Source organism: Carassius gibelio, chromosome A19 (genome assembly GCF_023724105.1).
Source record: "Carassius gibelio isolate Cgi1373 ecotype wild population from Czech Republic chromosome A19, carGib1.2-hapl.c, whole genome shotgun sequence".
Classification (NCBI taxonomy): domain Eukaryota; kingdom Metazoa; phylum Chordata; class Actinopteri; order Cypriniformes; family Cyprinidae; genus Carassius; species Carassius gibelio.
The window spans coordinates 12,571,782-12,596,888 of record NC_068389.1 but is presented as its reverse complement, the minus strand read 5'-3'; the positions used below and the strand labels follow the sequence as shown (position 1 = coordinate 12,596,888).

At 37.9% G+C, this 25,107-nt stretch overlaps 2 protein-coding genes and 1 pseudogene across 4 annotated transcripts; all 3 read left to right on the top strand.

Moving 5' to 3' along the window:
* Window positions 1-234: 234 nt before the first annotated feature.
* LOC127935723 (zinc finger and BTB domain-containing protein 8B-like) lies at window positions 235-7,610 on the top strand. 3 transcript variants are annotated; one of them, XM_052533830.1, is made up of 6 exons: window positions 1,594-1,714; window positions 1,950-2,142; window positions 3,004-3,065; window positions 3,493-4,527; window positions 5,001-5,158; window positions 5,927-7,610. In XM_052533830.1, coding segments are annotated over exons 2-6 (1,563 nt in total). In that variant the 5' UTR covers window positions 1,594-1,714; window positions 1,950-2,140; the 3' UTR covers window positions 6,233-7,610. The 3 variants fall into 3 exon arrangements, with proteins under 3 accessions (XP_052389791.1, XP_052389790.1, XP_052389792.1); XM_052533831.1 differs by lacking the exons at window positions 1,594-1,714; window positions 1,950-2,142; window positions 3,004-3,065 and adding an exon at window positions 235-389; XM_052533832.1 differs by lacking the exons at window positions 1,594-1,714; window positions 3,004-3,065 and having other exon boundaries at window positions 1,825-2,142.
* A 3,966-nt stretch (window positions 7,611-11,576) lies between these two features.
* Window positions 11,577-16,828, top strand: LOC127935724 (tissue alpha-L-fucosidase-like). The gene is made up of 8 exons (XM_052533833.1): window positions 11,577-12,049; window positions 12,135-12,269; window positions 13,114-13,251; window positions 13,388-13,493; window positions 13,583-13,783; window positions 14,458-14,648; window positions 15,968-16,067; window positions 16,164-16,828. The coding sequence occupies exons 1-8, from the start codon at window positions 11,697-11,699 to the stop codon at window positions 16,293-16,295; spliced, it is 1,356 nt and encodes a 451-aa protein (XP_052389793.1). The 5' UTR covers window positions 11,577-11,696; the 3' UTR covers window positions 16,296-16,828.
* Window positions 16,829-18,906: 2,078 nt separating this feature from the next.
* On the top strand, window positions 18,907-23,941 carry LOC127934962 (GMP reductase 1-like; annotated as a pseudogene).
* Window positions 23,942-25,107: the final 1,166 nt, after the last annotated feature.

Sequence of the window (25,107 nt, the reverse complement as noted above, 5' to 3'; positions counted from 1 at the left end):
ACAAATTTTGAATAAAAACAGAATGAAAATAAAAACTTTATCTAAAAAGGTAATTAGATTACTGTACTATTATCTAATCTCTCTCTCTCTCACACACACACACTCACACACACACACACACACACACAGGCATGAACAGGCACAAAATAGGTGACAAGGTGATTGCTGAACACTTTTGATCATCGACTACAGACTTCAGGGGGGCTTAGCCTATTAAGCCTATGATGTCACATGGACTACTTTGATTATGTTTTTCTACCTTTCTGGACATGGACAGTATACCGTACACACAGTTTCAATGGAGGGACTGAGAGCTGACTAAATCTAAAATATCTTAAACTGTGTTCCAAAGATGAACGGAGGCCTCACGCGTTTGGAACGACATGAGGGTGAGTTATTAATGATTCATTTTGAACGAATCTTTAATGTGACTCAGGATGACTGAGTCGTCTCGGGGAGTGATTCATTCAGTCGCGCATGCACAATATTCTATACTATAGGTTCTGTTCTGCTAGTAGTAATTCACTTGTATCAGTCAATGCAGTCTGAGCCGGAAAGACAATTGATTAGTTCATAGTTCGGGTCTATCAGGTTTCTGACTCATTCCTTAATCACGTGACAGCCCCTAACGCTAACCCAATCCAGTATTGAGCAAGAAAGAGAATTGATTAGTTCATAGTTCGGGTCTATCAGGTTTTTGACTGGTTCCTTAATCACATCACAGTCCCATACGTTAAACCAATGCAGTCTGAGCCAGAAAGAGAATTGATTAGTTCATCTCATGAGTCTTTGGGTCGAGTCGTTCCTTAATCACTTGACAGCCCAATACACTAAACCCAATGCAATCTGAGCCAGAAGAGAATTGATAAGTTCATAGTTCGGGTCTATTGGGTTTTTGACTCGTTCCTTAATCACGTGACAGCCCCATTCGTTAAACCAATGCAGTCTGAGCCAGAAAGAGAATTGATTAGTTCATAGTTCGGGTATATTGGGTTGTTCGTTCTTTTGTCACGTGACGTGACAACATTGGCTAGAGAAATTAGTTAATTTACAACCTTCCTTACAAATGGGTGCATAGTACTTATTATTATTTTTTATTTTAATTATTGGTTATGATTTACATTTTGTCCATATGATGGTGAAATCACTTTGATAAAGAAGAGATTTTTTTTGCAGTGGATTCTAATCTTCAAAAATGTATGATTTATTGTATGTTATTCATTGTATGATTTATGTCTTTTGAGTTCACCCTTCAGATTAGACTATAGAACTGTTAGTGTTACTTGTTTAGGATTCAAAATGTAATTTGCTTTTAATTTATGTCATTATGTCCTTTTCAGCAATCTTCATATATTAGACCAAAATGTCAAGTTTGCCTAGGAAAAGCAATTATTATACCATCAAACTCAAAATTGGATTAAAAATGAACAAACTAGGCTATAAATACTTTGTATTGCAGGCTTGTATTATTATATAGCTTAGTGTTTATTTACTGATTCACAGTCAAAAAGACAAATTCATCAATATTTTATTTAAAACAGGGTTTTATTTATTTATAAAATAATAACACACCACAGATCCTGAAGAAACAGTAACGAAAACACAGTGACAGAAATGTCAGAAATATGAGGCTGTCACGTGATTAAGGAATGACTTGAACCCGAAGACTTTCAGACAAGAGATGAAGTCAGCTGATTACAGACTGAAGACCCAGGTAAAAACAATGAATTAATATTTTCTGTATCTTATAGCATTTTAGTTTTGTATTGTTTGTAGTGTGATCAACGTTTGCTTAAGTACTAGATGTGCTGGGGAAGTAACACGTAACCTTTCAAATGAACGAAATGACTCGAAAAAAGATTCGTTCATTTTGCTGAAATGAAAATGATCCGAACTTCCCATCACTACTCTATCACGCTGTCTCTCTCGCGTTGAATTATGGACAATAGTGCTTCGACAAGTGTACACCACTGAACGAATGGTCGACATCCGGCGTAGTACACTATATAGGGAATATGGAGCGATTTTACACTCCGCCCGCTGCTATGGCAGAGAAAGGAAGTACAACGTAGGAATCAGGAAGGAGTCAGGGAGACATTTTTAAAAGACCACCATGAAGAACAACAGAACAGACACCTAAATGTGAGTATAAACGAATGATTTTTTTTTTTTAGCATTAGAGGTTAAGGGTACATTTGTTAAAGCTGTTTCGAGTGCGCTGGATTTGTTACAATGCAGTGGGCTTTTTTTCTTATTGCTCGCTGCTGCTTCCTATAATTCGCTCATCACTAAAACGCATTGCTGAAAAACATAACGATTGTCATAATCGCATATCTGTTGTTCATAAATTATTAGGCTACGACTGATATGCGAGTTCGTTTTGGTTCAGATACGTTTAATACTATTGTTACAGTGATATATTACACCTTAAATGTTTGTAGGCTATATCAACATATGTTGATATAATCTTAATGTGGCCAGATTTTTTGTGGAAATTTTCTGGTTCACTGGTCAAAATAGTTTTTCAGTATCTGTTATTAGTTATCTATTAGCTGTTTTACAAGAATAAGAAGGATCATGGAAAGTGCATGTTTTTTTTTTTTTAATACAGACCTGAAAAAGTTATTTCGCATAAAAGATATTTTCATATAATGCATAAGATAAAATACAAATAAAATATTAAATATTTTATAATAATTTTTTACATTTAAACAAAAGTTTACATGTGCTTGATGATTCTTAATAGAGTTTGGTTACCTGGAAGCTCCACAGCTTTTAACAGATCAGGTGTCCCCTGTTTGTCCTGAACAGTTAAACTGACAGCTTGAAAAAATCTTCAGAAAAAATCCTTCAGGTCCCACAAATTCTTTGGTTTTCCAGTATCTTTTGTTGTATTTGTACCCTTTTCAACAATTACTGTATGATTTTGAGATCCATCTTTTCACACTGAGGACAACTGAAGGACTATTACAGAAGGTTCAGACCCTCTTGTTTGCTGTTCAGGAAAAACAAGGGAGTCATCTATCACAAGAAAAAAAAAGAAAAAACAGTTGTGGAACATCCAGGTAACAACACAGTATTAAGAATCAAGCATACATTTTAAATGGGGTAATTTTTATAAATTCAGTGGACTATGTGTAAATGTATTTTTATGTGAGATATCTTATTCAGGTCAGTGCTAAATAAAAAAATGTCATGCATTTTTTATTTACATGCTTCCTGTGAATGTACGTTTTTGTAAGTTTAGTTGTTGTTGTTTTTTCATATCGTAGTGTACTTTCACCCATGAGTTATAGTTAAGATGTGTGACAAAAAATGGGTACATTTCTGTGGACAGGATACCAAAAACCAAGTCCCTGGAAAATGGGGACATCTGGTCACCCCTGTTTTTTTTATATCTCTTTGTGAATGTTATAGCAGAGTATTGAATTATTTCATAGCATGGCTTTCTCGTGATCATCGATTAATTTCGTAAAACCTTGATTCTTCCAGAGAAACGTATGGTGAATATGGAGGTTCCTTCCTACCTTTCCCGGCTCTTGTCTGAGCTGAATGAGCAGCGTAAGAGGGACTTCTTCTGTGACTGCAGCATCATAGTAGAGGGACGTGTTTTTAAAGCACATCGTAATATTCTCTTCGCCAGCAGTGGTTATTTTCGGGCACTGCTGGTGCATTACCTGCAGGACAATAGCCAGCGACACTGCACGGCCTCTCTGGACATCGTCACAGCTGAGGCATTCTCCTTCATCCTAGACTTTCTGTATTCGGGTCGCCTGGACCTGCGCAGCGACAATGTCATTGAAATAATGTCAGCTGCGAGCTACCTTCAGATGACTGACGTGGTGAACTTTTGCAAGGGCTACATCAAATCCTCCCTGGAGATCTGTAACAGGGAGAGGAATAGGCATAAGGACTTGGATAATAGAGAAAACCCAGTTTCAGCCAATAGTGCTCCTGTGGCATCCACTTCTGATGCCGACCAAAGGACCTGTCAGGTCACAGAGTCCCTCAGCCCCGATGACGCCCCAACAGCTGCTGTCTGCACCCCAGTGGCCACCAGTAGTAAAGACTCCGAAGGCGAAAACTCCCAAGGAGCTTTTTCCAACCATCCTCCCATGAACGTTTCACTGAAGATCAGTCCAGGCCCAGATTTAGTCAACTCATCCACCCCAGGTTTGCTTCTAGGTTTGGTGCATCCCAAAATAGAGTATGACCCTGATGAGGAGGGCGAATCTTCACGGGAATCCAAAGACACAACTCTTTATCAAGGCCCAAATCAGGACGAGGAGAGAACTGTTAACACTAGCCCGGCTCCAAGTACTGAGCATTCCTCCGTATCATTTGCTAACTGTCCGATGAAGCCGTTTCCAGATGTGCTATTCAGAGCAGGGTTAAACCCAAACCCAAGTGAACACTTTTCGCAGAGTTTGGGGTACGTTGGTGGATTGGGCCGTGGCGAAGATGTGCTCGGTCCTGCGGTGCCTTGTGGGATGGAGATTCAGAATGACTGGTACGGAGATGATCCAGGTGAGAGATGCTGACAAAAACTGCTACAGTGATACAATCATTGTGTCCAAAATTGTATATTGCATAGTATGTACTACATTTAGTTTTAAACTTGCTTCATGAATGTTAAAAAAGTATGTTCTATATAGTATGAATGTGTGTAGTAGGAAGGAAATTTGGATGTACTACATGTATGTTTTCAATGTCATGTGACCTCTGGCATCAGTTGCATCACTTGACTGCCATTTATTAATCCCCTCCCATGGCCTCATGGGATAGTTTAGTGTCATCACACTTCAGAGTCTCAAGAAAGTAATTAAATCATCCAGGAACTTTTTGCCAACTGTTTAAGTATACTATGAATTCATACACGCTTATTGGTTTACATACTTTTTTTTTCTTCTGCTGTATGTATGAAATTATGGAAGTTGGCATATTCAGATGCAGAGAATCATTTTTGAATTGTGTTGAAATGTATGTGTGTGTTTATATAGGGAGGCTGCACAAATGTCCATTCTGCCCATACACAGCCAAACAGAAGGGCATTTTGAAGAGGCACATCCGCTGCCACACAGGAGAAAGGCCATATCCTTGTGAGGTCTGCGGCAAACGGTTCACGCGACAAGAACATTTGCGCACTCATGCCATTTCCGTAAGTCTTCATAACTTGGGAATTATCTGAATGTGTTGCATTAAAAGTATTGGACTCATTTAACCGAACTTGCTATAAGTCAGTTTGTTTTTGTTCTATAGAGAGATGAACTAAGAACATGAGCAAGTGTCAGTGTTAAATACACACAGTCATCCTGCTGCTGTACTTAGCTTAAGTTTTTTTAAATGAATTCCAGAGAAAGAATTTAGCTGACTTTTTATGAAAACATTTACATTTCAAAGTATTGAATCACTCAAAATTAGTCATGCTTTTGATTGGAATGTTAATTATCATTTTATAGTGCTTTCCACAGTACAAATTGTTTGAACAGCAGCAGCTTTACTGAAATTCATTTTAATTCATGCCTTATAGTCAGACTTAGCAGACTAGGCATTAATATAGTTTACATTTTGCAAGAATATAAACAAACAGTTGATATTTTCTTTATATTGTTTAATACGAGTGTATTTTATATATATATAAGTTTACAAACTGAGCTACGTTTACATTTTGTGATATTAACAGTTTCTTTGCCAGGATTTGCTATATTAATTAACTGACTGCTGCCCAGTTCTACAGATGCTTTTGGAAAATTGCTTCTTTAAAAAATGCATTAATACAAATTAAGTTCATAAAAAAGTGTGTGTGTGTGTATATATATATATATATATATATATATATATATATATATATATATATATGATTAAATATTTTAGTCAGTTGACATCCCTACTCATTCTCATCAAAACGTATATTTATGTTTTGAAGGTCCATCGCTCCACCTGGCCCATTGTGTGCAAAGGCTGTCGTCAAGTGTTCTCAGGCATTGTGTCCCAGGGAATGAAGCGATTTGGACTTTGTGATGGCTGCACCTTTGTTACTACAACCAATGAGGATCCCTCCTCAATGAACCTCAGTATCCAGTCTGAATCTATGGAGAAGAGCACTAGAGACTCTGACTGGCCTGTGTTTATGGTGGAAGGAGTTGAAGCGGAGGCGAGCGCTAGTTCTGCTGGACAAGACGATAAACAGAATGTTGCAAAGCAGCTTGCAGAAAATGGCACTCTGTTGTAGATTCATTTTCACAGTTTCAAATGAATGCTTACTAAATGAATGGACTTCGGAGCATGAAAAGACTGAGGGAGGGTGTGTTCAATATTCTACCGGTTACAACCTACCACCTTAGTCACTTCCTCATATTATTTGTGGTTAGAAAAGGCGGTTAATTATTTAGGGCAATTAAAAGGGGTCATATGATGAACACTCCTTTCTATTTGGAGTGTTACAAGCTCTTGGTGCATAAAGAAGGTCTGTAAAGTTGCGAAGACTAAAGTTTCAAATCCAAAGAGATCTTCTTTATAAAAGTTCAGAGTCAACCAGGGCCTCCTTAACGACTCGTACTAACATGCCCCCACATGTCTACATCACAGTGTGGGAAGATTTGCATAATGCCGCCCATATGTTCACGCAAAGAAAGATTTATTCTCGCTGTTGCCGCCGGAGCCATGTCATGGAGATGCTGTGTGTTTCCTTGTGAAAGCGAAAATACTTTGTTTGGCCTTCCAAAAGAGGACACAACTAGAAATCAGTGCTTAAGTTGTATTTACGACACTGTTCCAGAACAGTTCAACACAAATATTCAGATGTGTGCAGCACATTTTGCGGACGACAGTATACAATGCCTGTGTCTGTTTCTATAAAGTGGGGCAGTTCCAACTTGGCAAGGACAGTCTGGCGCTTCTGACACACTGTCTGGAAGTACGTTTTCATGTTTAAAGAATGTGCCACTGATGATTCAAATGCAAGTTATGAGCAGTGCAGAGTAGCGTTTGTTGTTTTTCTTATCACAAATGCAGATGGTGTTTTATGTTTACACAGCTTTATACGCAACGTGTAAAAGAGTCATTATAAATAGTAATTATGACCCCAATCAATGCAACAAATGCCTCGTTTGTAATGGGTTTTATTACTTTTGTCTCATTGCGCCTCACATCAAAGTGTTAAGGGGCGTAACATTTCCATAACACATTTCAGGCGTTCAACCAATCACAACACACTGGATAGCTGGCCAATTAAAGCACACCTTGCTTTTCAGACCTATGAGCTTTGTAAAAATCGACACGTTTCAGAAAGGCAGGGCAAAGAGGAGAAACAATAATGTACAGTTTGTGGAAAATAATGTTTATTTTAACCTTAAACCACAAACACACAAAAAAATATTTTTAGCAACATCATATGACCCCTTTAAAGCATTAATTTGTATTGGAAAACTTACACAGCTGGGAAAGCTGTCAAACATTATATTTGGGTTTAGTACAAATCTGCACTGGCTAATTATGGATTATGAACCTAATTTGCTGTATGACAATGAGGGCACCACATTTTTTTATGTGTTGTAGCAGTTGTGTGAATAAATGCTTTAAAATGAATTGCCTTAAACACATTCAGGGAATACTGTAGTCTTGTCAATTTATTTGTTTTTGTGCATGTTATTGGCCATTAGGTTATTTATCTTATTGTTTAGCTTATGCATTGCTTTTTGCTACTTCATCACCTTGGAATACTGTCTTTCAGATGAGATGTTAAACTGAGGTCCTGACTCTCTGTGGTCATTAAAAATCCCAGGATGTCTTTTGAAAAGAGTAGGGCTGTAACACCCTGGAATTTTGGACAAATTCACCCTCTGGCCTCGGACCGATCATGGCCTCCTAACCATCCCCATGTCTACTGATTGGCTCAATCACTCTGTCTCCTCTCCACCTGTAAGCTGGTGTGTGGTGGGTGTTTTAGCGCAATATGGCTGCTGCCGCATGATCCAGGTGGATGCTGGTGGTTGTGGAGGAGATTCCCCGCTTCCATGTTAAATGCTTTGAGTGCCCAGAAAAGCACAAGGAATTATTATTATTATTATTTTATTGTTTAGCTTATACATTGCTTTTTGCTCCTTCGTCTCCTTGGAATTATAAGGTTCTATCTGACATTTTTGTCAAAATTGAGTTATTCACATTTTCTTGTTCTGCTTCAGCTTTTTTACATTATGTGATGTTTTGTGTACATTTTAGGACTTTTTATTCAGAAAAAAAGTTCCATCAACAAAGTCAAACTCGTAACTTGGTTCTATAAAGGTTCTATCTGTGAGCAAAACAGCACTTCGAATGCACACAACAAGACAAATCAGGATCAACTTTCTGTGTAATGTCGCCACTGTAGCAGTCGATTCTGTTCCCCTCTGGACTTCCTGTTCCCCCTCGGTTTGCCAGGTTTGTGTAATAAAGCCCAATTCCACAGAAAAAAGAATGTGGATTTGGCAATAGGCCTACTGGAGCATGTAAATACATCAAAACACAACTGGATGTACAGAAAGCAAAAAGGGACAAATGTCTTGCTACTATTCTTTGAAGTTTTAAGAACATCTGCAACCAGCTGATGGAGGGGGGCAGCTAATTGGGAAAAACACTTCACAAAGCATTGATAGTAATTACAGATGTCGAGAAAAGACCTGACCTCTGTCACATCACGGGGCCACCTCCAATTTGTCACAGCAGATGTTTTTCTGGATCAGTCATCACCCCTTCTCTGGACACACGATGCCCCAGGTTCTGCACTTCCCGCTTGAAAAAATGGCATTTACTCAACTTTGCTTTTAGTCCTTTCCTTTGAAGTCAACTAAGGACCACCTCTGCAAATGCTGTTCCACAGACAAAGAGAAGACAACAATGTCATCAGTACACAAAAGGACAGATTGCAAGCTCTGATCACCAAATATTCTTTCAATGAGTCATTGGTAAGTCCCTGGTGCACTACATAATCCAAAAGGCATTCTCTCGGACTCAAAAAGCCCAAAAGGGGTGCAAAAGGCAGTCTTCACTTTGTCCCTTTACGCTACCAGGACCTGGTTATAGCCACTCGCTAGATCCATGGTAAGAAAAGCACAATGCACCTGCCTATATCTAAAAGACATCTAAAGACTCCTCAGTACGGGGCAGTAAGCATCCTTTCGTGTCTAGATTGTATTTTGGTTAGGTTTTTAGAAGACTATCGATTTGCAACTGTTGTTTATGAGGTTCCTCCTGTAGAGTAGATAAGTTCCCATTGAATTACACAACCCTTCAACATTAAAATTAGCTCCCTGATGGTAAAGCCCTGCTCAAGCCTGTCCCAAAGGCCTCTCCCCCTCTTCAGCCCATTTAATAGCCTCCTGTTGGAGTGCTAAAAAAGATATGAACAGGTTGTATCCTCACGATACTCTTTAACTCCCTGCGCGATGCTACATCATGCACATTTGCCACAAATTGGTCTCTAACCAAGGTGTCTGGGTCCGTTAGCTTATTTGGGTAAAACCGCTGAATATCCCCATTTAAAGCCCACATTGAGTGAGAAACCTCTTAAGGACTGTCAGCTTTCTATCAAAAATTTTTTTCTGGAGACTAACAAAGGAAGAATAGGAATTGTACAATTCTTTTAAAATTTGTAAAATAACCTCAGTGTTTTCCCAATCTGTCAAAGAACGAAATCTAATTTCTGCTTTTGCTTCCCCGTCCAAATGATCATAAATGAAGACGACCTTCTCTCTACTGGTAATACACCTACCTCTAATGCATGCTTTAACATTCTTAATCCAGTCATAAAGAGATAAATCAGTTTTGAAAAATAAGGACACTTCCTCTCCCGAATATAAAAAAACCTTTCAGGTTTTGCCTGATTAAGAAAATTTGATGAGGCAGTATTAGAAACCTCAAGTGGTCCACTAATATTACTTGCGGCTGAACTGGCACCCCTCCTTGATAAAACTCATTTTAGCTAATTTGCATTAGCTATTCATAGTCTTTGTACATCCTCAAGTAGAGCAAGAAGTTCCTTCTGTTCCCCTTCCAAACTCATATTTACAACAAACCAAGCTAACCAAAAAAATACATATAAATATAAAAAGGGGAGGAAAAATATACTCTCCTATATGTCATCTCGTACCAGCCACTGTTTCAGTTTTATCACAATAAATATCCTTCTGAATATGCCAAAAATGTAGTGTATAAATTAAACTGACTATGCCACCTGGAGCCCTCTACAAAGTCTTGATGCAATACTTGATTTTAAGCAGTAAACGGGGGTCATCAAATATCCAATTTTTTTATTCACAGACAAACGAAATGATAACTCCCAATAAAAACATGCATCAATAATAAACTCAATAATAAAAAAAAGTGTTGATGCAGGTCCGGTTCGGCCCTGTACAAAGCCACTACACACTGCAACACACAACAAGAGGAGGGCAATATCACACAAACAGAAGCAAACAAAATAAAATATTTATCATCAAATTATTTATGCTATTTATGCTTTCTTGGTCACATGATTAGCCACCCACACCTGAAATTAATTACTGACCAGTCTCCTCCCACAATAGTAAAATGATTCTCACACTCTGCTGGCAAGTTCCTAGAACTACGTGGTGCGAAAGCCCCTAATGTAGTGGGTGGAAAAAACTCTATCATCTTTGTTTAGGCTCTTAAACACCTATTTGCACATTTTGCACATCCACTTGAAATAAAAATCATTTTTTAGACTCCAACTTTGCCCCCGTGATATTGGTCCTCCTTCTTACTGATCAGATCGTTATCACTTGCATGTTAAATACCTTAGAACCCATGGTTAAAACTGAAATGTCATTTCAGCAGATGGTAATATAATTTTAATATTTGTCTAAAACAAATTAATAACACTCTGACTGGACTGTGTTTGTGGTCGAAAGAAAGATGAAGCAGAGGCGAGCGCTGGACAAGATGATCAATGTCACCTTTATTTATATAGCGCTTTAAACAAAATACATTGCGTCAAAGCAACTGAACAACATTCATTTGGAAAAAAGTGTGTTAATAATGCAAAATGATAGTTAAAGGCAGTTCATCATTGAATTCAGTTATGTTAATGATAAACAAAGTTGCAAAAAAGCTTGCAGGGAAAGGCACTATGTTGTAGATTCATTCATTCTTCATAAGAGCTAGTAAATAAGAGGGTGGCCCGGGATGTTCTACCATTTTAACAAACTACCAGTTTAGTCACTTTTACTTGGTGGAATAGAAAATAGTGTTAATAATTTGGTGGAATAAAAAAATTACTGGATTTAGTGGTTTCCTTGCTTGATTAAATAAGTGTTATGGGTAGTAGCCTACTAGGCCTGTATCTGTTGCAGAAGTGGAATGTTATGAAATGTAAAACACTGAACTTTCTTTTTTTTTTTTTAACCAAGAAGTTATTAAAGTCATATTGCCTTTTTTATTCCATTTTGTCTTTTAGAAAAGGCAAATCAAATATTTTGTTTTGAATTGTCAAATTAAAACGGCCATTTCCCCTTTTACAAAAGAAAACATTTACATCTACAGAGGAAGCAGTTTCACATCCCTTGAAACAAATAGTTTGCAGCGGGTCATGTGTTGTAGCTAGTCACATGCTGGACCAGGAAATACAAACCTGTTGTCGGCAGAAATCGCTTTAGTCACTTTTGTTGCTCACAGTCTGTGAAGTTCACCTGTGATCAGTCATGCAAGTGACTCCGTGTCAGATATCGCTGTTTCTTTGTCTTCTATCATGCGCAGCATCATTCGGGACTCGATACACGCCCGACTGGGCCAGTTTGGACTCCAGACCTCTTCCTGAATGGTACGATGAAGTGAAGTTCGGGATCTTCGTTCACTGGGGGGTGTTTTCAGTGCCCGCGTTCGGAAGCGAGTGGTTCTGGTGGTACTGGAAGGCCTCACTAAAATTTGAATATATCCTGTTCATGGTCAAAAACTACCCGATCGGATTCAGGTATGCGGATTTCGCTCCTGATTTCCACGCGCGTTTTTTTGATCCTGACGAGTGGGCTGAGATCTTCGAGGCTTCGGGAGCAAAGTATGTAACGTTAGGCTGCTTAATTATTATGGTGGCTTCTGTGTTTGTTCTACGTATTTATGCTTTTGCCTGTCATTCTGCACAGGTATGTGGTCCTCACATCAAAACACCACGAAGGTTTTACAAACTGGGGGTCCCCGACCTCTTGGAATTGGAATTCTGTTGATAATGGACCTCACAGGGATCTTGTTGGAGATTTGGGCGCTGCAATAAGAAAGAGGTATTGTGCTTTTAGAACAGACTGATGCTAAAGCGAAAGCTACATTGTCTTTTCAACGCGGAAACAAGCCTCTTGCTTTTTTTCTACTGAGGAGAAGTTACACAGACTACACATCGCTATAAAGTTTACCTCGTACATCATGAAACAAAAGTCAACGATATAACTAATACTTTAGTTTTCTTATTAAAAAAACAAAGATTTATTCTTTGCTTTAGTGTTGTTCTTTATAGAAATTAGAGAATCATTACAACTGTGGATAGCAAGCTAATATATTTGGTACAACAGACATATTTTACTTCTGTATGTGATATTTTTTTAAAGAGCACATTTTTAAACCAGTATCTATGCACATAAAATCAGGTGTTTGTATAATTTTTGTGAAAATCCTCAACAGTTAACAAGCTCAACATTAAAAACTTTGATCTGAAGCAAAAATTTCTCAATTAGATAAATGTAAATCTGTTCATTTAATTTATTTATAGATATAGGTGCAATATATTCTACATTTATTGCAAAAAGACACACATATACTATATATAAATAAACTATATGAATTTTTCCGCAGTCCATAGGTAAATAACTAAAATAAATAAGTGTAGTAAAAGCTGCAAATTTCAATTTACAATACTAAAATAAAATATGATAACAAATATCAGTTTGCTAAATCAAGCAGTGTAACAGTTTTTGTACAGCTAAAAAAGGGTGGAAGAAGATGACACAGAAAGTCATTAAAATAAAAAAAATAAAAAAGGCCATGTCTGCTCTTATATTTAAATAATGTGGATATCTCAGTAAGGCTTTGCATAATTTATTTAGTGCAAAATGTTTTAATTTCTTATAATAGGTCTCTGCATTATGGACTCTACCACTCTCTGTATGAATGGTTCAATCCCATCTACCTGAGCGACAAGCGATCTGGTTTCAAGACCCAGGACTTTGTTGAAAAAAAAGCCATGCCAGAGCTCTACGATCTGGTCAAAAGGTAATTCATCTGATGATACAGGCAGGAGAACGAAGTGCAGTTGTTTATGATACAAGTCTAACAGCTTTTTTTCTGTACAAAGATTAAGCTTTACAGTCTACACATATGTTAACTGGTGATGTTTTTGATAATTCAGGTACGAGCCAGACTTGATTTGGTCAGATGGAGACTGGGAAGCACCTGACACTTACTGGAATTCTACAGGATTCCTAGCCTGGCTCTACAACGACAGTCCGGTCAAAGTGAGATTATGCATGTTGTTGTTCTTATTTTAAAATGGTCTCAAATTATAATTCAGATCATAATGACTGCATTATGTCACTCCTTACAGGATGTGGTGGTGACCAATGACAGATGGGGGGCGGGCTGTTATTGTAAACATGGAGGTTATTATAACTGTGCTGACAAGTTCACTCCTGGACACCTTCCCAACCACAAGTGGGAGAAATGCCAGTCAGTGGACACGATATCATGGGGGTATCGCCGAAATATGAAGCTAAGTGAACTGATGGATCTACCATCCATTATAAAGGTGTGATGTGTTGCTAATAGACAGAAGATCTTGCCTTAGATTATAAAACTAGATCCTTGTTCTGTAAATGTATTTCATATATATAATATATTAGTGCTGGGCAACAATTAAATTTTTTAACCACGATTAATCACATGATTGTCTGCATTAATTGCGTTATGCACAAAACTAATAATGCATTTAAAAGTAGTGTATAGTGCACTTTTTCATATAAAAGTAGTGCTATATCATATAATTTCATGTGCTATCAGAAACTTTCTATTTCCCATTTATAAGCTCATTGCATTCTTTTCTGTCAAAATAACAGTGGACAGTGGTTTATGGATGCTGATGCTTAGCCTAAATAATTTGATTGGGAGCATTCCCTCCTGTGACCCTTGATTTTTCTGTTTGTGTATTCAGAACCAGTGAGCAACGGACTTTCATAATAATAAAAAACTGCATTAATGGGTGATAAAATAATTATTGGGGTTAATTAAATAATGCGTTAACGCGATAACGCACTAACTTGCCCAGCCCTAAATATATATATATATATATATATATATATATATATATATATATATATATATATATAATATATAATATATATATATATATATAAATTAATAAAACATATAAAGCTTATGCAAGTTCATATGGTGCCTAATGACTCTCATATATTGTGACCACAGGACATGGTCAAGGTCGTGGCATTAGGGGGTAATTACCTGTTAAATATAGGGCCTACAGCAGATGGCATTATTGCACCAGTCTTCGAGGAACGTCTTCGAGGAATCGGAGCCTGGCTGAAGGTCAATGGTGAAGCCATCTATGGAACTAAGCCTTGGAGAGTCCAGGCTGAGAATGCTACTGTTCCTGTCTGGTATGTTGATGTTTTTAAACTTCCTCTTTTCTGTCTGTGCCTTACAGTTCCTTTGAAAAACTTTCAGAAACTCATGTTGTGGTTGCAGTGAAATAGTGTCACCTAGAGTCCATGATGAGTATAACAGGAGCCATGTGAGAAAATTATAGTTTAAGATTCATAGACCACTGTTTAAAAGGATGACTTTAAGGCCAATCCCAAGAGTCCATTCACTGTACCGGCTTTTCCAAAAACTCTGCTGAGACTTCTGGGTACTTATTCTCAGTTAAAGGGGACCTGTTATGCTTTTTAAATTTTCAACTTTAGTTAGTCTGTAATTTTGCTGTTTGAGCATAAAAAAGATCTGCAAATTTACAAAGCTACGATTTGTTTGGACTACAACACATGTTTTCCAGAATTTGTGATATCACAGATACAGACAATGGGACGAGACCTGGTTGAGCTGCACTAGAGAAGGCAACAAGTGTTATTATCACTATGTAGGAGACACGCTAGCTTTCCCAAGACAGACAAACTTAGAGTGGATACAATCATACAATCATCTGGGTTTAAATTGCGCTCAAATTGATTTGATTTTGAGCAATATTTACACTGAAGCTCGCAGGAGGCAGCTATGGTAAAGGGGCATAACATTACCCGACCAGGCGCCGAGTGGATCCAATCACAACACACACTGGCCCAGCTAACCAATCCCAACACATTTCGTATTTCAGAAGGCAGGCCTTCATTTGTTAGAAGAACTATTCAAGCCGTTCATGCCAGACTGGGGAGAGAGGTATTGTAATAATGTAGAATATGTGAAAAATTTGTTTTTCGAACAACCTAGTATGAGTCTGTTCTAGTACACCCCTAAAACTAAATCAAGACTTTGTAAAAGAGCATAACAGGACCCCATTAAGACTGAGGTGAGACCCTTGAGCAAGGCACTGAACCCTCAACTGCTCCCTGGGCGCAGCAACACATGGCTGCCCACTACTCCGGCTGTGTGTGTATGTGTGTGTGTGCACCTGGATGGGTCACCATAATTGGCCACATTTCACTTAACTTAATCTAGACTGAACGCAAACCTTTACCCTGAAATTATGACATGTTAATAAATCCATCATATGATAATTTGATTGTCATTAATGATTTGAATAATTCTCGATCTGTTAATAAGCAGCTTGGGGTTTTTGTGAGCTGAGTCAGCAGAAGTTTTGGTTCCTTCTCTAGCTGTTTCTGCAGCCTTAGTTTAGTCCTCTTTAGCATGTGGTGTAGTTCTATGAAAGCTGGGAATGCTTCATCAATTTTAGTATTTTAAAATGTTCCTTCAATTTCAGGTATACGTCAAAAAGAAGCACTGTGTATGTGATCTTCACCTCCAATCCCATGCAGAACTCCTTTAAGCTTTTAACTCCTAAAACCTCTCACAACACAATGGTAAATGTATATCCATTCGTCAAAAAAAAAAAAAAAAAATATCTGGGGAGTAAAATATCAATGAAATATCTGTATTTATTTTGCATCTCTGTTCAGGTGACTTTGTTGGGGAACCCTGAGCCTCTGAAATGGGCTCCTCTGCAGACATCAGGACTTATTGTTCTGCTGCCAGATCTGCCTTTAACACCCGCTGAAGCCTGGACCCTCCAGCTGGATAAGGTGGCATAAAGCCTTTAAAAACCCTTTTTTAGATTTTAATGAGATTCTCAGGGCTGTGACCCCAAACCCCCACCCCACTTATTTTCATACTTGAAAAGTATGACCCGTGTGAATGGCCTTTAACAGTTACTAAACAAACTGTGATACATGTATACATGGATTACTTACAACCTATGTGTAGCAGTTGTGTGTGGAAAGCCCTTAGCATCCCAGTCAATCACCCAATGAGAGTAACAATCAGTGATGGAGAGTACAGTATATGAAACTGTTGGTGTGACTCATCAAATCTCAAAGGCTTTGATTTAATTATATATACTCTGATGCACTATGTTTTAGTTTACAAAGAAGTGGCTCATTTCAAAGTAAATACTGCTGTGCATTTGAAAAGACTTCTCATTTTTGTTGTTCGCTGATGACATGCCTGTATTTTGTAATGCATTTGTTTTAAAAATGTTTTCTATAAAGTGTTTATTGTATAGAATTTGATTGCTGAATAAAAAATTACAAATTGAATGGCACCTAAAAAGCAAATGTCAATTTCAGATTACTTGAGAGAGCATTGCATGTTTGAGACCATGGAACAATCTTGGATTAAATTGAAATGTAATGTTAGTATCATTTTGCTGTTTGTATATTTACAGAAATCCAATATAATATATATAACTATGTTTTCAGAGGTGTATAAAGACTTTTCTTAATGAACCGTTATGTTTTTATTACCTGAGATTGAGCTAATTCTATCTACATACACTACGGGTCCCCTAACATGTAAGTCTCCGAACAATGTTAGGTAGGTTATTCCAGAGTTTAGGTACTAAATAGGAAAAGAATCTGCTGCCCGCAGTTGATTTTGATATTCTAGGTATTATCAAATTGCCTGAATTTTGAGAAAGCAGCGGACTTGGGGGATTATAATGTAACAAGAGCTCATTCAAATACTGAGGTGCTAAACCATTCAGGGCTTTAGAAGTATTAAGCAAGATTTTAAAATCTATACGTTTGATAGGGAGCCAGTGCAGTGTTGACAGGACTGGGCTAAACTGGTCATACTTCCTGGTTCTAGTAAGAACTCCAGCTGCTGCATTTTGGACTAACTGGAGTTTGTTTACTAAGTGTGCCGAACAATCATCCAATTAAGTATTACAATAATCTAACCTTGAGGTTATAAACGCATGGATTAACATGTCTGCATTTGACATTGAGAGCATAGGCCGTAATTTAGAGATGGAAAAATGCAGTTTTACAAATGCTAGAAATGTGGCTTTCTAAGGAAAGATTGCTATCAAATAGCACACATAGGTTCCTAACTGATGACGAAGAATTGACAGAGCAGCCATCAAGTCTTAGACAGTGTTCTAAGTTATTACAAGCAGAGTTTTTAGGCCCTATAATTAACACCTCTGTTTTTTTCAGAATTTAGAAGTAAGAAATTTCTCGTCATCCAGTTTTTTATATCGACTCTTTTTTTTATATGCATTCCATTAGTTTTTCAAATTTGTATGTTTTGCCGGGCCAAGAAGAAATATAGAGCCGAGTATCATCTGCATTACAGTGAAAGCTAACACCATTTTTCCTGATAATATCTCCCAAGGGTAACATGTAAAGCGTGAAGAGTAACGACCCTAGTACTGAGCCTTGAGGTACTCCATACTGCACTTGTGATCGATATGATACCTCTTCATTCACTACTACGAATTGATGGCGGTCATATAAGTACAATTTAAACCATGCTAATGCACTTCCATTAATGCCAACAAAGTGTTGTAGTCTATGCAAAAGAATGTTGTGGTCAATCCAGTAGTACTAATAGATACAACCACGATCAGATGATAAGAGCATGTAATTTTAACTCTAAGAAGATCAGTCTCAGTACTATGATACGGTCTAAATCCTGACTGGAAATCCTCACAGATACTATTTTTTTCTAAGAAGGAATATAATTGTGAGGATACTACCTTTTCTAGTATCTTGGACAGAAAAGGGAGATTCGAGATTGGTCTATAATTAACTAGTTCTTTGTAAGCATGTGCCTACCTTCTGCCTTGACTTTCCATTTACCAAAGATCAAATGGATCGCAGCTGATGTCTCTCTTAGCTCTTTTTCACTTCCCACTGGGAAGAAACTCCCAATCACCATTTAATCAGAACATCTTTGGAATTCATTACTCTTCAAACCCTGGAATAAGGTGATCATAACTCCAAACCATTAAGACTTGCATCCCGACGCTCGTTCCAGGCCAAGGCAATGCGAGTATCGTACATTTAACTAAACGAAACAGAGGTTTAGTATAAGCTATAGACCCCGTTCTTAAACTGCGCTGATGGTTTTTCTCAGGTGGTTAACTGACTCTTTCCATAACTGCATTCTCTGGTTTCTCTAATGGCTTCATTCATCCACTTTGCTCTCCTTTTGTATGTATGCGTGCATGTATGTTTGTCTGTTAGACTAGTTTCTAATTCTGCCTTGCAAATCAATGTCCCTTACGATTTTGATCCAAGCTACAGTACATGCTCTGATGCATTAATAGTGTATGAAAGTATTTTCTGTGGCCACGAAAATATCCTTTCTTAGAGTTGATATGAAATTACTCTTAATGTATGCTGGACAAACAGATTAGTGACGGACCTTTCTACACTATAAATACACTCTTTTTCTGCCGGTTCGGGTTTGGTGCCTGGAGATCTGGACCAGCCCGGCTCAGGAGGAGATTCTCATCCGCTCTCAGGCCTGTCACTATGCCCCGGGTGGATGCTGACCTCAAACTGGACTTCAAAGATGTCCTCTTCAGACCAAAGAGGAGTAGTCTGAAAAGCAGGTCTGAGGTAAGAACATCTTGCTTGCTGTCTCTAATATAAGAAATCTGTCATTGGCCTTATTTCATTATACCTGAATGATTAACTTAAAATGAGTACCAAGGGAGCTGTATGTGTCTGTGAATGGCAAAGAATGAAAGTAAAAATCAGGATGACCTTGAAGTCTTTTTGACAGAGCTGGATTTATGGGGCCCATGTTTAAGCTTCAACCAGTAACAGTTAATCAGGCTTGATCAACAGACTCCAGTATGTAATGGCTTCTCTTTATTTCCTGGTGTTGATGTGTTTTGAAACAAACCCAGCGGTTTTCAGGGTTGACTGATCAGGCTAAGGAAAAGCAACCTGAGAGCTTGTGCTTTGAAAGCGTGTTTAAAAATAGGCCTGTCTACATATCAGAAGAAATTTCACTGTGGTGTTGATCTTGGTCACACTTGGTCTGCCCCACAACTCATAATGGGAACAAAACATACACTTACATGATCATCTGCACAAATGGAATACCTTCTTCCAGACATAAACACCTTTGCTGCACTGTGATGATATGGTTTGTACACCTGTAATTATTTTATTATTCACTTAGACAGTTAAGTTTCCAGTATTATAGCTGAACAGCTCATTTCAAAATCCATGTTTTCCATTTATAATCATTTTATTTATATTTTACACGGCTCAACGGCAGTAAAATAGCAGCAGGATGGGTTTTCATAGGGCAGTGTAGTGTGACTGATGTGACCTCAGTCATTTCCAGTTCCAGTAACTGCTGCAAAGTAATTCTGAGAACCTGAGAGTGTCTGTACATGAAAAAGAGATAATGTCTGTGGATATCAGGTTGCAATAGTTTTTTTCTCTGACAAACCTATAAATGATTCAGCACAAATTAACTTAAGCCCATCACACTATGTCAGCTGTGGATGGTGATATAAATCAGAATTTGGTCATAATCTGATTACATATACATTGTATATAATAGCATTCAAATATTTAGGGTTGGTTTGGTTTTTGTTTATATATATATTCTAAAAAGTTGCAGTATCCTTAATTTAAATAATTACCACCCAAGGCATAAGCAAATAAATAAAAGGGGGTGAGGCCTGATTGAGTTATGTGTGTATAGTTGCTATGTCCAAGAGACATTGTTTCACAGATTCAAGATACTGATACACATGCGGCTGTTTACATTTACGAACATAACCAACTGTGTTTGTGAACTTTGTGTTTTTGACATAACCTTGTGTATTAGACAGCTGACATAAAAGAGCCATCTTTCTGTGCACGCGTCTATGTGTGTGTGTGTATGCTAAGTATTAGCAATATCATATGAGTATCAGTGCGATATGGCTGAATATCAGCACAGCTGTGATAGCCCTCTGTATTCAGTCCAGATGGTGGATCACCGCCTAGAGACGACCACTGCAGCTCTGAATATCAGCAGAGACCGATCCCCTGTGAAGATCTCGTCGCCCATCGGCACAAGACCACAAAAACCAGACGAGTCCTCTGCTAAGTCCATCTGACTTGTGTTGCTGCCTGAAATTAAACCACACCATGCTAGTTTCATCTGTCCAGAGGAGAACTGGGCCCTGACTGAGCCTGGTATCTCCTAAGGTTTTTTTTAATCTCCTTTAATTTTTTTTCTCCATATCTATCACTGATGGAGTTTTGTTACCTTGGCTTGACACGGAAGACCAGAGGCTCTTATATTTCTGTCTGTCTCAGTGCCAGACACTCACTGCCCTCTCAGACGTCTCTCTGCTCTGTCTTTCAGCACACTCTCTTCACAGCCATCCAGAAACACTGCTCCCTGGAGGAGTGGAAGACTTTTGCAGCCAGTCATCCAGAGTGCCTTGAGGTGAAAGGGCAAAAAAAGACTTTCTTGCCTTGCTTGATCAAAAGCTGTTTAATTAAGCAGTTCATCCAGAAACTACATCAACATCAAACCAAAATAAACACTCTAGCAACTGCCTACTACCAATGCCATAGCATCGGAGTTCTAACACTAAATCTGCCATAGCAGATAAAACATCCCAGCTAGTCCTAGCATCCCACCCAGCTATTATCCAACACCTTAGCAATGCCATAGCAGCAACCAGCCCGAGCAACACCTGAGCAAGTGTCACACCGAATATATTATACATTAGACTGTAATAGCCTTTCAACAGACTAATACGCATTTGATAGGGGAAACTGGTGGGGCGATTGTAACACTTAAAAACTCTGTACTCCTATAGTATCTAATAATGTCACTTAAGTATTTTTTTATTTGTTTTTATATATGGTTGAAAATCTTTTAGATGTCAGGCATCATATGCATATTTGACCAGTGTTTTTTATCATAACAGAATGACAGCAAACTAGGCAATGCAACTAGAGTTATATCAAGCATACAAAAGCTTTCTAGATAGCAAATTCATAATTTTAATGTGGTGAATCACAGAAGCCATCTTTCCTCTCATCCTCAGCATGTGGCGGCCAGCTCGGGCAGTGGAGCGGCGAATCTGGAGAAACTGTGCAGAATCCTGGAGGCCATTCCTCTCATCCAGTACATCTGCCTGGACGTGGCCAATGGCTACTCTGAACACTTTGTGGAGTTTGTAAAAAGGGTTCAGGAAAAGCTTCCAAAGCACACCATCATGGTGAGATTTTTTGCCCAAATGTAACATAACAAATGTCATGTCAATTAGACAAAAAATATTGATTTATTTTGTGTTTTTTTAAGTAAAAAGTATCATATAACATATCTTGATGATTTAGGCAGGAAATGTGGTGACGGGGGAGATGATGGAGGAGCTCATTCTGATATCATTAAAGTGGGCATTGGGCCAGGTATCACATTAGAATTCCCAACACTGTAATACATATTCATAGTACACAATCATCTTTTAAATTAAATTACATATTACTTATTCTGGAGCACGGTGATTTGAAAACACTGTGATCTTCAGGTTCTGTATGCACCACACGCATTAAGACCGTTGTGGGATATCCTCAACTGATCGCTGTTATCGAGTGTGCTGACTCGGCCCATGGACTGAAGGGACACATCATCTCTGTGAGGCTCTTTAAATAGCTATCACTGTTAGCATGTTACCATGCTGTAATGCAGTGCTTAAGACAGTGGTGTCACACTACCACAAGAGAGCAGCATCCTCAACTCAGTGCCACAGTTTCCCTATCTTTTCAGTTTTGCTTGCCTCCTCAGAAAGACTAAAAGGCTTCTTTAACATCTAACCAGACTTATTTCTTAGAATAGAGTGTTGCAGTGATTTAATTTTTTTGTCTTCTGGGACGTAGGCTGCAGTTGCACTGAAGATGTTGCTAAAGCTTTTGGTGAATTAAGTTCTTGTTTTTTTTCTAAACTATAAAACACAATTTTACTGTTCTTGTACCATTATTTAAAAAAATTGCTATTATACAGTATGCTTGTTATATTGTTGTCCAACTATAAAGCATTAATGTATCTAATAATGAATTTTACGTGTTGGGGCAGATTTATGGGAGTTTTATGGGATGAGTTCAGACACTGCCATGAAGAATTATGTTGGAGGAGTAGAGGAGTACAGGTGAGGATGTTTTCATACATTTATAGGGCATATTTAAAGCTATAAATTTTGGGGTTTAAGTGCATTTGCTACAAAAATAACTGATATTACAGGGCATCTTATCTGTTTGTGTGATTTTAGGGCATCAGAGGGCAGGATGGCCCAGGTGCCCTACAAAGGTGACGTGGAGAACACCATCAGGGACATCTTGGGCAGCCTGCGGTCCACCTGCACATATGTCGGAGCTGCCAAACTCAAAGAACTGAGCCGCAGGACGACCTTCATCAGAGTCACACAGCAGTCTAGCCAAATGTTCACTTAGTTGTGCACACTAAAAACGTACACTCACAAATACAGATTCACCAGTTAAGGGATAGTTGAGCTGAAAAAGATCATTGTCCTTGTTCTGTGAATTTGGATGCACTGTTCCTTTAAACGGCAGATGCATTCATAAACATATTTTCCTCTGGCTTTTTTATTTTTTTATTTTTTTTTTTTACAGTTTTCTGTGCTCATTAGATTCATGAATCTACAGTATCTTATTCATTCTGTAACTCTTACACTCTTAAAGACAGACCCATAGATATTGTTTTGCTCAGGAACCTTGCTGAACCCCAATACATTGCCTTGGAAAACCAATTATGTTGCAGCATGCTCAGTTTTATTCATTTCAAGTTCTCTAAAGTAAGTAGTGGGTCTGCATCTGTATGATGCAGAGGTTGAATAAGAAACATCAAATCTCTTGACAGTACAATACTGGGGCGAATTCATTCTTTGAAGCTGCAACCCATTCTCTCCCTAGAGTGTAACGATCAGCATGACGGTTTGAGAGAAAGAAATGCATGTTGGTGGAGAATTTACACACCAGTAGAGAAAATTCTCTGCCACATTAAGATCTAGTCCCATGTGTGTTGTAACTTTGAGTTGATTTGAGCAGCGAGTGGTGCAATTTGTACTGTTGTGAACAATTTCTGCTGGCCTGCTTCCTTTGTGATTGTACAGAGGGTGTGGTGGGATGTCATATCAGACCAGAGGAATGTGAAAACTACTGCACCTCATTTCTTCAACATGACTTGTGCAGTTTAGATGATGTAGAAAATACTTTATTAAATGTATTACGAGTAAAACATTACATATGGAGGAATAAACATCTGAACAAGAAATGTTGTTGTTTTATGCCTTAAATATCTTCTCTTTTTTTGCCAATTATGTGATCAAATATGTTATTTTACAATGATGACTGACTGACTATATGTGATTGTATATTATACTAAGAAAAACTGTCCATTACAGCAAACAAAGCTATCAGCCTATACACTCTGGTAATAGAAATACTGATGTCCTCTTAGGTATTTTTTTTTTTTACTAGATGATTACTGAAAAACAAGATGGCGCCACTTGAGTTTGTATGAAACGAGAGAACGGCCTTGGTTCCCAAGTATTTTTACCATTCATTTTTCACATAAGGATTTTTTAAAAACTCTTTGTTAAAGAGTTATAAACATGATCCAAACCAACTAGCTACGAGGACAATTGCAACATTACAAACTTTGATCTGAAGCAAAAAAAAAAAAAAAAAAAAAAAAAAGTATTTAAAAGTCAGTAGTACAAGCCTGAGAATGGTTTTACTGAGAGGAAAGAACAAAAGTCCCATAAAGCACTGCAAATGCAATTGAAATTAAAACTATAAGTATAAACTATTGATTTAAAGATATTATGTATACAGAAACAACACTTTTATTGTATAAATGCATATTCTGCATACAATTATTTTAGTTTCAGAGCATAGGGAGACTGATCGGCATGGCTTCATGAGAGTGAATGCAATTATTGTTGAATGCAATCATTTTTTTTAACTAAGTTGAAATAATACAGGCCGACACCTTTAGCTTGAACAAAAGTAGCTCACCCACAAAAGCATGTAATATTGATTAACCTCTTCATAGCTCACAGTAGGTCTGTCTTAGTTAATGAATTGTTAAAAATGAATAGAATTTTTACTCCAGGAACTCGACTGTTGCACTCTGTTAGGAACCCAAGCATATCTCACTGGCTCAAACATGATAGTGTTTTTTTTTTTTATTAAATGTGTAGGCTCACCTTCCTTTAAGACTATGTACTGTGATTCAAACTAAATGGTAGACACAAAATCATCGGTCTGACTTATTGTATTGGTCATAACTGTTTCCAACAGTCAGGTGTGGGTTTGATTGTGTCTGATAAGATCTCAGTGTCTTCCATGATCTACACTTCTTCAAATGAATGATCCAGTCCGGAACAGAAGTGAATACTCAAGGCCGCCTCCTCCGCCAACACCCACACTCCATTGACTAGGTGCAATAGAGCCAAAGAAGCCTGTGGAATACCTCGGTGTGCAATTTTTTGCAAGTATAGCTTCATGTCTGTCTGTGAAATATGCCCACTGTATCTGAAAAAAAAGCACCTTTAAAATCCCATTCTCACAAATC

Coding starts and splice junctions, on each gene's coding strand:
- LOC127935723 (XM_052533830.1), top strand. Junction 4,528..5,000: donor CTGGTACGGAGATGATCCAG/GTGAGAGATGCT, acceptor GTGTTTATATAG/GGAGGCTGCACAAATGTCCA. Junction 5,159..5,926: donor TGCGCACTCATGCCATTTCC/GTAAGTCTTCAT, acceptor TATGTTTTGAAG/GTCCATCGCTCCACCTGGCC.
- LOC127935724 (XM_052533833.1), top strand. CDS start 11,697: ATGCAAGTGACTCCGTGTCAGATATCGCTGTTTCTTTGTCTTCTATCA. Junction 12,050..12,134: donor TTCGAGGCTTCGGGAGCAAA/GTATGTAACGTT, acceptor CATTCTGCACAG/GTATGTGGTCCTCACATCAA. Junction 13,784..14,457: donor ATCTACCATCCATTATAAAG/GTGTGATGTGTT, acceptor TTGTGACCACAG/GACATGGTCAAGGTCGTGGC.